Source organism: Aquarana catesbeiana, linkage group LG07 (assembly GCF_042186555.1).
Source record: "Aquarana catesbeiana isolate 2022-GZ linkage group LG07, ASM4218655v1, whole genome shotgun sequence".
Classification (NCBI taxonomy): Eukaryota; Metazoa; Chordata; class Amphibia; order Anura; family Ranidae; genus Aquarana; species Aquarana catesbeiana.
Window position 1 is genome coordinate 247492848 of NC_133330.1, and position 15989 is coordinate 247508836.

Here is a 15989-nt window from a genome sequence, read left to right on the forward strand (position 1 = left end):
CGCCCGGCCTAGATTTAAAAGGCATGCTTCCCCTCTGGTTCCTTAGTTCTGGCGTTTTCCTCCAGCAGAAGACGCTGCAAGGAACCGTGGCTAAAGGCAGCCAGGGAAACTGAAGCCTGTATGTCCGAGAAGGAGACAGGACTCTGGGGACTAGTGGCGGTGCTATGCCTCAGACAGGTTACCTGGCAGCCACAGTTTCTCTGTTGCCACCCCAGCTTTCTGAAAGTTGTGTCGTGGGATGCTCCAGGGTCCCACTTTAAGGTTCTCAGTGGAGAATCAGGAGGCGCTGTTCCCGGGGGGTCCCTACGGGTCTGGCTGGTGGAGGAGGTCCCAGGGCTCAAGACTGCCTCACAGAAACAGGGTTGCCTGACAGTTGAGTGGGTGGTAAATCCCACAGCCCCAGACTGTGCCACACCTGCGGTAGTAGGGTACCGCACCCTTTTCTGCCGGTCACCCCCTCTGGGTGGGGAAAGGGGGGACCGGAGGTTTCCATTTTTAGTTAAAGGCACAATAGCCTCCACTGGGGGAGTGGGTAAGTACTGCTGTCCCCTGTCCTCATTACTTGGGGAAAGTCAGGACCACGGTGATGTTGGGCCCCATAAGCGCGGGTCGCATAGGCGGCGTGCTTTCCCCCGCTGACAGCATGGCTTGTATGGGAAAGAGGAAGCCACAGTCCGTGAGAGGGCAGAGCTATTGTGCTCCAAGCTGGCCCACAGGAAGCATCCAGCGGGGTTACTTCCAGGGCTTATGATGTCATCAGCAGGCGCAGGGGACGCTGGTTACAGTCTCTGTATGGCGCAAACCGCGAGCATGGATGGTAGCTCAGAGGCTAAGGTCTCTGACTGGCTGCTGGGGACCCGAGTTCAAATCCCAATGAGGGAAAGCCGTGCGTGTCCTAGGTACTGCACAGCACCTGCACCTCCTGCTGGTGGAACAGGGCAGTGGGCAATGTTTCAGGGACGCTGGTGTTCAAAAGGTGAAGAACCAGCAGAGGCTGCGGACCACCAAAGGGGTGGGATGGACTCCTCTGTGACACCTGCACAGGCACCAGCACCTCACAGGTAAGCCTGAAGTGTTTGTACTTCCATGCACATCCTTTGAGTGTTTTCCCCCTTGTAACCAGTAGGGACTGGGTGAAGGGGAAACCTTTTCTTATCGTACATCACGGGACACAGAGCCATAGTAGTTACTATGTGGGTTATAGGCCACCTTCAGGTGATGGACACTGGCATGCCCTAAGACAAAAAGTGCACTCCATAGATAACCCCTCCCACTACTGGGAGTACCTCCAGTTTTTTCGCCAGTGTCTAAGGTGTTGGTCACGAGTAAAGCTGTGCTCCACTGGAGCAATCCTTGCTGGGGCTAGCCATGCAGACCGGATCCATTAAAAGTGTCTTTTTAGCCAAATTGAATGGTACCCGGGCCTCGTATCTGAAGAAACAAGGTCTTGCCTGTAAACGCTTCTCTTTTTAGAGAGCTGGACCCCCACATCCATGTCTCCATGCTTTATTTTGTTGAGAAATCACTTTGAATAGCATTTCTAGCCGTTTCCATTTTGAGTAAGGGCAGATGATTTATGAAGCATTTACTTCTGGAATCCATCTGCCCTTAGCTCAGACAGGCAGGAGGGCATGCTAAGTTGAGGGAACCCTCTTACCTATGAAAACTCCTGTGATGTATGACACAATTTTGGCCTGAAATCGGTTATAAAAAAGTATATACCCTACTATCTCTTTACTAAAGCTAGCAGCATGAGGATTAAAAATGGTTAATGTTGACTGAGGGTAAAATTCCACTTAACATTCTCTTCTGAGCTCTCCACTGTGGAATAAACGATCCAGAAAAAGCTCTAGATAAGTACTGATCATTCCTGCCATTGTAAAATGTCATTCTCGCAGTTTTTGCCTGTTTTATCTTTAACCTGTCCATCTCTCAGGTGATCGAGTGATTGATGTTGGGTCTGAATGGAGAACTTTCAGTAATGACAAGGCTACCAAAGATCCATCTCGAGTTGGAGACACTCAGAATCCACTGCTAAGTGGGGGTGACCTGACTACAATGATTGGCAAGGTAATGACTTTTATGAACCCAAGATTACCATAGGTGTTCATTTTATCTTCCAAGATGATCACAAAGGCATTGACAGTAATGTCATTGTATTTGTGAGAAACAATTCAGTCTCACTACTTAGCTGAGCACGATCTCGATCCAGCGATGTGCATGACAGCAGTGGCTCTCTGCTTTCTCCCTCCTCCATAGGCTTGGACAACATGAGCCATTGTCTTCAACTGCTGTCAGTCACGCACAAGAAGGGGGATATTAAATCACTAGAAGGTATTTTAGAAGTAAAAGCATGATTGGAGAGAAATGGTGAAAACTTTCTGAAGATGCTTGATGTGACCCACTAAAGGGGTTTTTGACAACTCTACTTTTCTAATGGTGCCATTTCTAATGATTATGTTTTATCAAAGGTTGTGCACCTCTCAAGTGAATGATTGTCAGTTTTTGTTAGTGTTTGCAACATGTTTTTCATGTATTACTAATTTATCATCCATCTCAGTTAATTTCAACTAAAGTAGGGCACTTTAGACTTAAAAAAAAATCCAATTTTGACCACCCGAGGGGGGGAATCGCAATGATTGAGGTTTTTTTGTTTAACTTGCAAAAAAAGTGTTTATGAAAGATTGAAACCTATTCTCTATTTCTGTGGTTTATTTTATTGACTTGCACCTGATTATGGAAAACCTGAACAGAGCATCAAACTAATGCAGCGTGCTTGTAGTCTCCGGCTGATGAGATCACTATGGAGAGATATGTGAACCTATCACTGTCTACTCTTTGAAATGTGTATTAACCTGAATGAAGTCTTTTGATGACTGTCCAGGCAGAGCAGGGGTATTTGTTAATTTATTCATTGAATTTGTTTTAATCCTGATCCACAGGGAACAGGAGCAGCTAGTTTTGATGAATTTGGGAACTCTAAATATCAGAATCGCAGAACAATGAGCAGTTCAGACAGAGCCATGATGAATGCATTTAAGGAAATCACAACAATGGCTGACAGAATAAACCTCCCACGTAATATAATTGTAAGTACAAGTCTGGTAAAGTTGTTATGCAAATTAAAGATGCTGAAAATCTCCTAATTCAGAACTTTTTTTTTTTTAGGATCGGACTAATAACTTGTTTAAACAAGTATATGAGCAGAAAAGCCTCAAAGGGAGAGCCAATGATGCTATTGCCTCTGCTTGTCTGTATATAGCATGTAGACAAGAAGGTGTACCTAGAACATTTAAAGGTATTTTTTTTTTTTTTTTTTTTAATTGCTACAGATGGTTTTAACAGCCCCAGTGGCTTAGTGGTTAGCGTTTCTGCCTTGTAGAACTAGGGTCCTTTATTTAAATCCTGGCCAGGATACCAACTGACCAGAGTTTGCACAATCCCTCTTTGCTCTTGTGAATTTCCTATTCTGGTAGGTTAAAGTGTTTAACCCTCACCTTGAGAGAATATGTATGTGTATGTGTGTATATATGTATGTGTATATCTATCTATATGTTTCCCCTCTGTTCTCAGCTGCCTAAGAGTTGGGGGAGGAGAAACAGCAGCACACTGATCTTCCCAGTGAAGGTGGGTGTGTCAGGGCAAATCCGAAGGAGAGCAGGCAGAGTTCCCAACATAGCTAGAGAAGTGAACACGGTGTTCTTAGTGTGGTCAGTTTCTTCAAAGGGAAAGCAGAGAGACTAGCCGGAACACCAGGGATTTCACACAAAGGAATCCATACAAGTACATGATGCAGCAGAAGGTTATCAGGAATATGAAATGTTGGGGTAACAAACACGGTAATTGGGTCAGTTGAGTGTGCCCAACATGGCTTGCTCATCTGCTTTTAGTCCCCAGTGAGAGCTATAGAAATGCATTTTAAATAGTACTGGTAATTGATTATTGCTCAGTACCAATATAAGTTAAGTTGCATGGCATAAAGCTGAGCTCCAATTCTATAAATAAGGCACAGATTAATGTACCTCTTTATTCAATACATTATTCAATCTATTTTTTAAAAGCAAGCCGTAAGCAAGCGCGTAAGTTCTTAAATTTTACTTTATCAGCTGCTTGCAGTCCCTGTACAACAACGCAGACTGGTGAAAGGAAAAGCGGCACAAGGAGCCAATTAGGTTTGCTGTAGTGAAAGAAAACCTGCTGATTGGAGAGTAGCAGAGATGAGGTCTTGTGCTGCTTCTCTTTTCGTGGTCTAGTCTCTGGGACAGAATGATCAGGTCCCCTCCCCTGTAGGACTGTACTGTGCAAGAGTGGTTCAACTCCTACCACTGAATGTATCTCTTCAGTGATTTGGTTCCCATTTGTTATAAATGTTTGGTCATATTGTGGTACAAAGGCATAGGAATAGCAAAGTCTGAAGCCTTGTATCGGAACCTTGAAAAACTTCAAATGGCACTTTTACTTCCAAAGCTAACCTACTATCCTCGATTAATATAGTAAATTTGTGTTCTTTCAGCTGTAGGTACCAGACACAATTTGTGGCATGTAATGTTAATATTTAACAGATGGCAGAATAGGGGAAACTCCTCAGGTGTAAAGTCTTAGTATGGGGACATTCATCCAAACCAGATGAAAATAAAGACTGATGTGTGTAATATACTTTTACACAGTATCAGATGGTAGTACATTGCTTGTACAATAAAGCCTAATTGTAGCTTTTAAAGTAACTGTCATGTATAGGGATTGCCATTGGCCCTTTTTGAAAATGCTAGTTGATTGGCTGTCTGGCCTCAATGCTTTTGAGTCAGACCTGAAAGAAGCATGCTGTGTTTAGAAGTCAGAATTGCTTATGTCTGTACTTATTGTGGTTTACAGACTTGTAAGGTAGTACAGCCAAAGAATTAGCAGGGCTACTAATTTTCATAGGCAAAGGTGGAGGCTGACGAAGGGTCCAGCGTTGATAGACTGGATGGTGTGGGCTGAGTGCTGGGGCTGCGCTATGCAGCACAGTGTTTCCAAATCTCCAAGCCTCCACTTGTTTCGGGTCCCGTGTGGCAGGCGACGTCCCTGCCGGATGGAGCGGGCTCCGGCTGCTGAAACGCAGGAGGAGGCAGCCTTGGTAGGTGTATTTCCAGTCCTTGCCGCGAAAGGACTGGGAAAATTTAAAAATCTGCCAGATGTCTGAAGCCTTCTGCAACATGAAGCCAGTGGAACTGCTGGTGGGAGCAGGAGCCACAAGCACCAGCCAGGCCCAAGTAGGAGAGGCAGTAGTGGCCTCTGTCAGTTCTTTGCACCTGGGCTATGTTTGTTTCCCTCCCTGCCTCCCATAATAGGGGGGGAGGAGGGGAGCCTGGATCACGCTCCTGAGGTGATGGCACTTGGGAGCGTTATAAGGACAGTGATACTGTGGGGTGTTTTGTCACTGTTTTTATTGGTGTTGGGTCTGCTGGGGAGGAGACCTGAACATAGTGTTTTATTTATGTGGAAGTTTTGTGGGTTTGGCGTGCTTGCTGTCTTTCAGGCAAAAGCTAAAGAAGACCAAGCACATTTTCCCCTCCTCCCCAAAAAAGATGTCCCTCCTGTAAAGCCTCCCTTAGGGACTCTTGAACCAAGCCATGATGCAGGTCCTGCATAGCAGATCTAGTCAAGGAGGAGACTTCCTCAGCGGCTTCCTCTACCCAACCTAGTGAAATACTCGCTTCTTTCCAGAAAGAGTTGGCAGACACATTTCAGTCCTTCGGCTTCTCCGTCTTATCTGGATAAACGTCCGGTGGCACAGTCTAGGGGTAGCTCACCATCCAGCCCTCACGTGTTCATTTCAGCCCTTAGGGTGGTCGGAAGAAGAGGAGGGAAGGGTTTCCTTGGGATCAGATGAAGGGGAAGGCGAAGAAAGGCATCTTCCTCCCTCTACAGGCTGTCCCTGGAAGAGGTGGACGGCCTATTGAAGACTATACATGCCACCCTGAAAATCAAGGAAGATGAGGCCCAATTATCCCTGCATGACAAAATGTATCGGTATAAACTAGGTCAAGCATCCTGTGTTAACGGTGCACAAAGCTTTGTCAGAGGCTATAAAGAGGGAATGAAAAGACCCGGAAAGGGTCCCCTTTTTTTTCCAGGTCACTTGAAAGGAGATTCACTTTCGATGAGGACAGTGCGCAGGTTTGGAACAAAAGACCTAAACTTGATGCAGCCTTCTCACAGGTATTGCAAAATACCGACTTGGCGTTAGAGGACATGGGTGTCTTGAAAGACACTATGGATAAGCGCTGATTCCCTGTTGAAAAAGGCCTGGGACTCTATGCTAGCCAATCTCAAGCATGTGATGGCATCAACTGTAGTAGCCAGGTATTTGGAACACTGGTTAAAACAGTTAAAAGACCATATTGAAGAGGGTACCTCTCGCAAAGATTTTCTGGATACTCTGCCAGCCTTACAAAAGGCAGTAGGTTACGTGGAAGATGCCTCGGCAGAATCCGTGAGGATGTCTGCAAGATCTTTGGCATTAGTTAATTCAGTACAGAGTATCATGGGTTAAGACGTGGTCAGGCGATTCAGCCTCTAAGGCAAAGCTTTGTGGACTTCCCTTTGAGGGGGATCTGGTGTTTGCCCCTGATCTTGATGCTGTTTTAGACAGAACAGCAGATAAAAAGGCGGCCTTGCCAGCCAAGAAGAAAGTTACCCCACAGGCTAAGACGAATTTGCGTCCTTTTCACCAGACCCGGGATTCAAAGAAAACAGAACAGAAGAGACCCTGGCGGTCCCAAAGGGGTCATGGAAAGACTGGGGTGTTCTGTCCCCCCCCCCCCCCCCCCCCGTCTCCCCCAGCCAAGCCACAAAGAGCCATTGACTGTTTTCTGACTGAAAGGAAGGCTGCAGTTCTTCCCACAGTGGGAGGGGATGACATCCAGTGTGTTTTTGTCCTCAAGGTGATCTCGGAGGGCTATGGGCTGGAGTTCTCCGAAAACCTACCATCTCGGTTTACGCAACGTAGGTTCCCAGGGATCTAGAAAAATCTCTAGCAATGACGTCCCTTTTGCAGAAACATCTGCCACAGAAGGTAATCATCCGGTTCCCCGGGAAGGACTAGGGTTTTATTCACGCGTGTACCTAGTCAAAAAGTCATCAGGGAAGTTCTGGTTAATCCTGAATATAAAAATCTTGAATGGGTCTATTCGGTCCAAAAAATTTGAATGGACACAATTTATTCAGTGAGGAAACTTCCCAGCATCCATAGATCTCAGGGACGTGTACTTACATGTTCCCATAGCACCAGCATCACAAAATGTTCTGCGTTTGGCAATCAAGACTAGTGGCAGTATCGCATCTTCAGTTCAGGGCCCTCCCGTTTGGTCTCTTTTATGGACCACAGCAGCTAGTACAAAGAGTGATCATACAACTCCCTAAAGTGACAAATACCAATGGTGTGCAGTGCTCTATACTAATAACATACTGTATACAAAAAAATGAATGCGTAAAAGTCCAAAATATGATGGTAATGTCCCAAAATATTAGTGCAAACAGTCCGTAGTGTGACTTGGGCATCCACCATGTGTTTCAAAGATCATCCAGTGGTTCAATATAGTACATATTTCTTTTTCATACGTTATGGGACACAGAGTCAGGCTAATATTACCTGCTGGGTTATACTTCATTAGGTGAATGGACACTGGTAGACCAAAGGTCTTCAGACAGGAAGTGATCCCCCTATAACCCCTCCCATACAGGAAGCACTTCAGTTTTTTTAACAGTGTCTGCAAGGTGGATGGAACGGTTTGTTTGAGCTCTCCGAGCTCCATGTCTCTAATCCCACAAACAGTTCCAAAAATTAATCAAGGGATTGACCGATCAGATCCATTTGGCTTTAATGCTAATATAAATGGTACCCAAGCCTTGCAAAGACGACTCAAGATCTGCAAGGTTTTGCCTGTAACGTGGCTTCTGGGCGCTGGACCCTGCAGAGTGGAAATCCTGGACACTACAGCGCTAAGACATTTCCTGCAGGGTGCTGTACAGGTCCAAGAGAGTGGACCCTAAACATGAAAGGGTACCCAGTCCTTGAAGGTCCAAGTGACAGGAACCTGCCGTGAAGGGTGAAGATTGGGCCCTTAGTTTCTAAGTGGCCCTGTGCCTGGACGGGTAAGTGAAACCTCTTTTATTATTGTGGGGTGTCCCAGTGATTGTAACAATCAGTCAAGCTAGCTAAGGGCTGGACACCTGTGTGCGATGACCATACAGGGGACTTCTTCTGGGCTAGCTGTGGGTGTTTGCAAAGTGTGTACCTTTTTTTTTTTTTTTTTTTTTTTTTTTTTTTTCCCCTAATCGTCTTTCAGGACAGCCACCTGAGAGCTCGGCTCCTCCCCTCTGTTGGAAACACCTGCGCCAGCTTCTATAAATTTCCTCCTCCCCTGCTGGCTCCTCAGTTATTTGTGTTTCCTCCAGAGGGGAGACACCACAGGAACCAGCCAGGAGAGCCAGAGGAGGCTCAGGCAACATGTCCTGAAGGAGGAGTGGAGACTCCTAGGACAGACCAGTGAAGAATTTGGTGTACAGACCGCAGCGGTTTTACACTAACCTGGTCAGGAAAAAACTTTTGTGCTTTCTTATTGCCACCCCCGCATCCCTGAGCGCAGGTTGAAGTTGGCGTGCTGCCTTTTCATCAATGAGCGCAGTGAAGCGGAGCGCAGCTCCTGCAGTCTTGTACCCCCAGCAGCGTGTGGAAAACATGCCGGGTACTGGGACTGCGCAGCCTGTCTCGGGTGACGTCATATCCAGACCAGAAGGGGCGTGCACTTCCGGGTTTCCGGCTTCCGGTTCCAGCCGCGAATACTGAAAAGGAGCCAGGCGTGGGCTGGAGAGGAGCCGTACATGCTGTAGAGACAGCAGAGGCTCCGGAGGTGACAAGAAGATGGCGGATGCAGAGACCAGATCCAGCCATGTTAAGGTAAGGGGAACCTAGGGTGGAGCTCCCCTGGCCTGTACCATCACCCCCCCCTCCTATCATTAGTGTGGGACAGTACGGGGGGGGGGGGGGGGGGGAGTAGGTTAAAGACCCTCATGTGTCAGAGGGTGGATTCATAGGGTCCCTGGTGAGGCAAGCCCGAATGAAAGTGTTGCACTCCTGCAATTGTGCGGGGGAAGGGTACTGTGTATTAATGGTTATGGGGTTTTGTCTTATGTCTTTTCAGAAAACAGAAAAAACCAGGGCCCCTCATGTTTCAAAAGAGGTGCCCTTCCTGTAAAATTACCCTTAAAGATTCCTGGGGGAAAACATTATGCAAAGAGTGTATTAGTAAACTAGTACAAGAACATTCTTCAGAGCAGGGTGAGCTAGCGGCATCTGTTAAAGAATTGTCCAATACTTTTGAATCCTTCAAAGCCCTTTTTGAAGGGTTTCAAATGCCACAGCTTCAGACTGCTCCTCCGACAACAACGTTACTAAAAACACAGGCATTTACCCTCCACAAGTGCAGGCTCTTCAGTAGCCCCTAGAGAGGAGGTGGAAGAGGAGCCTGACAGTGCAACATCTGGCTCCCAAGAGTCTGAGGGGGAAGCTCTGGATGGGGATTCCAGGAAGTCATCCCGATACAAGCTCTCATTAGATGAGGTAGATCATCTTTTAGGGGCCATTTATACCACACTAGGTATATCAACAGAGAAGAAAACATTATCACTGCATGATCAGATTATGAGGGCCTAGGGGAACAGGAAAAGAGAAATTTTCCTGTTCATGAGGTCCTTCTAGAGGCTATTAAAAAAGAGTGGCAGGAACCTGAAAGAAAACCATTTTTTTTTTCTAAGACCTTAAAAAGACTGTTTCCCTTCTAAGAGGATCCAGTATCAGTATGGAACAAAATTCCAAAACTAGATGCGGTCTTCTCGCAGGTGTCAAGGCACACGGACTTGGCCTTTGAGGACATGGGAGTTTCATCCGAGCCATTAGATAAAAGGATGGACTCCCTGCTAAAGAAGTCATGGGACTCGACCGTGGGTAGCCTGAAGCCAGCTATGGCGGTCACGGTGGTAGCTAGGAATGTAGAGTTCTGGTTAAACCAATTACAGGCTCCTATTGAAGAAGGTACTGCGAAGGAGCAGATCCTAGCTTCATTTCCCAGGCTGCTGCGAGGCCTTGCGTATATCGCAGACGCATCCGCAGAATTGGTTCGAATGGCAGCCAGGTCCTCCGCATTAGCCAATTCCACTAGAAGGGCATTATGGCTTAAGACATGGCAGGGTGACTCCGCGTCCAAAGCCAAGCTCTGCGGGATTCCTTTTACAGGGGATCTGCTATTCGGACCAGGGTTAGAGAAGGTGCTGGATCGAACAGCAGATAAGAAGGCGTTTCCATTGAAACGTAAGGCAAATTGGAAACAGCCACAACAAAATAAGAAGAGGCAAAGAGGGAATACAGGATCCCGCTTTACAGCTCCCAAAATGGAAACCCAGAGGAAACCTTGGGTTCAGAGAGGGAAAGGCAAAGGGGGGGGGGGGGGCGATTTTTCGTCCTGCGCAAACCCAAAAGAAATGACAGTAGTCACAGTGGGAGGAAGACTGGGGGCCTTCCTCCCGCAATGGGAAGAGATATCTTCCAACCAATTTATTCTGAGAACAATAAAGGAAGGATATCTTTTGGAGTTCTCAAGAGCACCCCCAAACAGGTTATACATCACCAAACTCCCAAAGAGCAAGAAGTCCAGAGGATTAATGAGATCCTTAGAGGAACTCCAGGAACAAAAGGTGATCATCAAGGACAGGCTTATAGGTTAGGAGGTATGCAGGTCCCAGAGGGTATCAGGGCACACTCCACCAGGGCAATGGCTGCATCCCAAGCAGAGAGAGGTGGAGCAACGTCGGAACAGATTTGTAAAGTGGCAACTTGGTCCAGCTTTGCCACCTTTGTAAGACACTATAGAGTGGATCTTTGGGCGGCTAAAGATCAGACCTTTGGACGCAAGGTCTTACAAGCCGTGGTCCCGCCCTAGGGGTAAATGCTCGTTTATCCTCTCAGGTGGCTGTCCTGAAACACAATTGAGGGAAAAACGAAGTTACTTACTGGTAACGTTCTTTCCCGGAGTCTTTCAGGACAGCCAGGTACCCACCCAATTGTGTATCAAGACATAGAGATTTCCTTACAGGGAGTGTGATATAGTGAATTGTGTTTTTCATATGTTCTTGTGTCTCCCCAGCAGACTGGAGGTGCTCTTTAAAGAACTGAGGAGCCAGTAGGGGAGGAAATTTTATAGAAGCTGGCGCAGGTGTTTTCAACAGAGGGGAGGAGCTGAGCTCTCAGGTGGCTGTCCTGAAAGACTCCGGGAAAGTACGTTACCAGTAAGTAACTTTGTTTTGTTTTTTTTTGTTTTTTTTCTTACGTCTGGCTGTTTTTTACCTGTATGATGGCCGCTGGGCTCAGCAATTTGGCGGCCATGGCACACGTGGTTTCGCTTGCACATGTGCCGTAGCCTTTATCTGGGCGCACAAAAATTTGCATCGTACGTGAATACAGTCACGCCCATTCGCCGGGACCGCGCACATGCATGCGTAGAACGTTCTAGCGCAGGCCAAGCATGTGGTGCTTCAAGAAGGCAGCTGTGGGACACAGAGCTGGCTCTGAACAAACACTTGCATTGGTTCTTTTTTCCTTACCCGGGTCACGTGAGTCACCAGGTGTTGCTTGGCAGGCTAAAGGTGCTAGCAGGATTGTTGCATATGGGCTTGGTGAGCCCTATTAAAGGGTCTCCCTTCTGAGGTGTTTTAATTACACCCAAGTACTCTGTTTGCAGGCATTGAATGTCTTCCAAAAAGAGGAGCAGGACTAACACCACAGGGAAGGGCACACCTACGTTATCAGTAGTTCCTGATGAACCTAGTTGTATCCCTAGTGTTGTATCCCCTGAAAGACCAGAGGCTCCTGGGCAATCTGAGCCGCTGCGCCTATCTGGTATTGTGCCTACAGTCAACACTGCTGCTTCACCCTTTATCACTAAGGATGAATTGTCCTCAGCCAGGTTAGAGCACAGAATTGCCGGCATGATTGCCTCCATCCCACAAGGTGGTAGGAAGCGTGACAGATCCCCCCTCCCTGGAGTTTACTTGTCTGGAGCAGGAACAGGTTGAGGATGAGAAAAAGCTTAAAGGATTCGGTGGAGTGCCCGGCAGAGTCTGCTTCCGAGAAATCTGGACAAAAAGATATCCTTTAAGTTGCCTCTTGCAGAGGTGACTGAGCCCCCCCTCCCCCCCCTTTGGGAACTCTGAGACCATTTCATGAAAAGTTTGTTAAAAAATGGAGCATGCCAGCCGTAGCTGCAGCAGTCTCTTCCTTAAACAAGAACTTAACTTGTACAGTAGATAACGCACAGGGCTTGAAAGACCCTGTTGACAAGAAATTGGAATTATTAAAAGCTTCCTTTTCCTTGGCCAGTTCAGCCAGCTGTTGCAGCAATTTGTATTTGCCATTTCGTAAAGGATCAGGTCAAACGGCCTGATAGACCTAACCAGGAGGATGATCTGCCTGAAAGTAAGACAGATATTCGAGTGCTGTGTTTTGCTGTTGAGGCTTTAAAGGATTCAATACAGCAGGTTTCTCGTCTGGCTGTCTTGTATGTACATATGCGCAGACTTTTATGTCTTAAGAACTGGTCAGCCGAGCTTCCTACTAAAAAGTTATTGGCTGGTTTCCCATTTCAGAGGGAACATTTATTCGGTGATCACTTGGACAAATATATCCGAAAGATTTCCGGGGGGAAGAGTTCTCTACTTCCTGTGAAGAAAAGCACCAAACGTCCCTCGTTTAAAAACCCAGGGACTGCTTCTTTAAATGTCTCAATGTCAGGGCTGTTCTGCCACCAACAGGGCGCTAGGGCCAGTGCCAAGCAGTAAGGCCAGGGCCAGAAAAGGCCTTGGGTCCAAAATTCTTCTAAAACCGGCACCAAGCCCTCCTTTTGAGGGGACGCCCCCACTCCATCCAGCACTTTGCGGACATTTGGAAAACAAGTTCAGGACGAGTGGGACACCTCAATTGTATCTCGTGGTTACAAGCTGGTATTACGAGGGGGTGCCCCCTCAGGTTTCTAAGATCCAGCTTTCCCTCGGATCCTCCAAAAAGAAACTTATTGCTTCAGGCACTACTAGTACATCAAGGAGTGATTGTAGAGGTTCCGGTATCCAAAAGGGGCACAGGGTTTTACTCAAACCTATTTACAGTTTAGAAACCAAACCGGGACACAAGGCCCATTTTGGACCCAAGATCCCTGAACAAGTATCTTTTGATACAGTCCTTTCGGATGGAGTCTGTCCACTCAGTAGTAACCTCACTCCAGAGGGGAGACTTTTTAGCCTCCATCGATATAAAGGACGCGTACCTATCTTTCAGCCTCATCAGATGTTCCTACGTTTTGCAGTAGAGGAAAGTCCTTTTCAGTTTGTGGCTCTACCCTTCGGGCTTGCTGCAGCTCCCCGAGTGTTCACAAAGGACTTACCACCAGTACTGGGTCACTTAAGGGCCTAAGGGATCCTGGTGCTCGGGCATCTGGACGACCTCCTGTTCAGAGATCACTCAGTACAGGCTCTAGAACAGAGCATAATATACACAGTGAAGTATTTGAAAGGCTTAGGCTGGATCATAAATACCAAAAAGTCAGCCATGAGACCAGCTCAAAGCCTAAGATATTTAGGTCTGATTCTAAACCCGGTCTATGCAAGAATATTCTTGCCACACGTAAGGATCAGATGCGTCAGATAAAGGGCACCAGACAACCCTCCATTCGGCTCTGTATGAGTCTTCTAGGGAGGATGGTATCCTCTGAGGTGGTGCCCTATGCCCAGTTCCATTCCAGCCTTTACAACAAGACATCTTGTTGGCTTTGAACAGAGGAAGAAAAGCCCTGGATTATCCAATGTGCTTATCTAACCTCAGGCATGTTTAAGCCTAAACTGATGGTTCCAGGATCAGAACCTGCCAAAGGGAAAATCCTTTCTCCCGGTAACTTGGAGAGTACTGACTACAGATGCCAGTCTCCCTCTCCCTCTCCCTCTCCCTCTCCCTCTCCCTCTCCCTCTCCCTCTCCCTCTCCCTCTCTGTGTCTCGGGAAATGGTCAGGGACAGAGCAGACACTGCCCATCAACATCCTAGAATTGCGGCCAGTACGTCTGGCCTTACTGTCCTGGACAGTGGAGCTTCAGGACTGCCCCATCGGTTCAGTCCGACAATGCCGCAGCAGTGGCCTATATAAATCACCAAGGAGGTACCAGGGGTCGTTCCGCTCTGAAGGAGGTGAACTACATACTAGCCTGGGCAGAGGGACATGTGCCACTAATATCAGCAGTCCATATCCTGGGAGTAGAGAACTGGAAGGTTATCTCAGCCACCAGCAGATCTGCCCGGTGGAATGGTCCTTACACTCAGAGGTGTTCCAGGAAATTTGCCAATATTGGATGGTGGCCAGAGGTCGACCGACTGGCATCCAGGTTCAACAACAAGCTACAGCAGTTTGTCTCGAACAAGAGATCCTCTGGCAATTGGAGCAGATGCTCTGATAGTTCCATGGAACTAGTACTTCCTGGTTTATGCTTTCCCTCCGATCCCTCTCCTTCCACATTTGTTGTGCAGGATTCAGAAAGAGGGGGTGCCAGTCATTCTGGTGGCACCAGCCTGGCCCAGAAGGCCCTGGTTCCCGGAGATTGTGAGACTGACAATAGAAGGGCCATGGACACTTCCCCGATCTACTATCTCAAGGTCTTATATTCCACCCCAATTTACAGTCTCTAAATTTGACGGCATGGCTATTGAAGCCAGGGTGTTAAAGGACTGTGGCATCTTGGGACTAGTGGTGTCTACTCTAGTGAATGCTAGAAAAGCTGTCTCTAAGGAAGATTTATCATAAGGTCTGAAAGACTTGTATTGTTTTGTGTGAAGCAAGAAAATGGCATCCTCCGAAATGTGTGATTGTAAGAATTCTCTTTTCAACAGTCAGCTGTGGAAATCAAATTGGCTTTGAGTACAATTAGAGGTCAGGTTTTGGCTCTATCAATATTCATCCAAAGGCCTTTAGCCTCCCATTCATTGATCGGAACCTTTATGCAGGGGGCAACTCGCTTGCTTCCCCCACTAGGTCACCTGTGTGTCCTTGGGACCTGACCTTGGTGCTGTCTGTGTTACAGAAACAACCATTTGAACCTATTAGGAAATTCCATTAGACTTGCTGTCACGCAAGAGAGCCTTCCTGATGGCTATCACCTCAGCTAGAAGGGTGTCGGAGTTGGTGGCCCTTTCATGCAGGGAACTGTACTTGATCCTTCACCGTGACAGAGTCGTGTTACGACCTGTTCCATCCTTTTTGCCAAAAGTGGTGTCGGCCTTTCGTTTAAATCTGGACATTATTTTGCCTTTTTTCTCTCAGCCTTGTTCGGCGGAAGAGAGACGACTGCCTTCTTTGGACGTTGTCCGGGCAGTCAAGGTGTATTTGTCTAGATCTGCGGAGATCCGAGGATCAGACCCTTGTTTTTTTTTTTTTTGTTTTACCAAAAGGACCCAAGAAGGGGAAGGCAGCTTCCAAAGCTTCATTGCCAATTGGGTCCATCAATTGGTCTTTCAGGCCTACGGTCTGAAACATAAAGCTCCTCCCTTTTTTAGAGTGAGAGCTCATTCTGCCAGGCATGTAGGAACCTCCTGGGCATTTCGCCATCAGGTATCTGTAGCTCAGATTTGTAAGGTTGCTACCTGGTCTTCAGTATAATGTTCACAAAATGTTATCAAGTGGATGTTCGAGCAGCCAAGGATTTGGCTTTCAGCCGCAGTGTACTGCGGGCTGCCGTTTAAGTTCTGATGGCTATTGTTTGGCAGGGTGTCTCCCTCCTCTCAAGGCTATTGCTCTGGGACGTCCCAGCAGGTAATGAATATTAGCCTGACTCTGTGTCCCATGATGTATGAAAAATAGGATTTTTACGTCGTACTTGCCTGTAAAATCCTTTTCTTTGAGTACATCATGGGACACAGA

The 15989-nt window shown here is 47.2% G+C and overlaps 1 protein-coding gene across 1 annotated transcript in view; it reads left to right on the forward strand.

Moving 5' to 3' along the window:
* Nucleotides 1-15989, forward strand: part of GTF2B (general transcription factor IIB) — a 48515-nt gene that overhangs the window by 27554 nt on the left and 4972 nt on the right. Inside the window, exons 3-5 of the mRNA XM_073593185.1 lie at nucleotides 1937-2070; nucleotides 2943-3089; nucleotides 3169-3298. Of these exons, the coding sequence (XP_073449286.1) occupies nucleotides 1937-2070; nucleotides 2943-3089; nucleotides 3169-3298 (411 nt within the window). The remainder of the gene's footprint in view (nucleotides 1-1936; nucleotides 2071-2942; nucleotides 3090-3168; nucleotides 3299-15989) is intronic.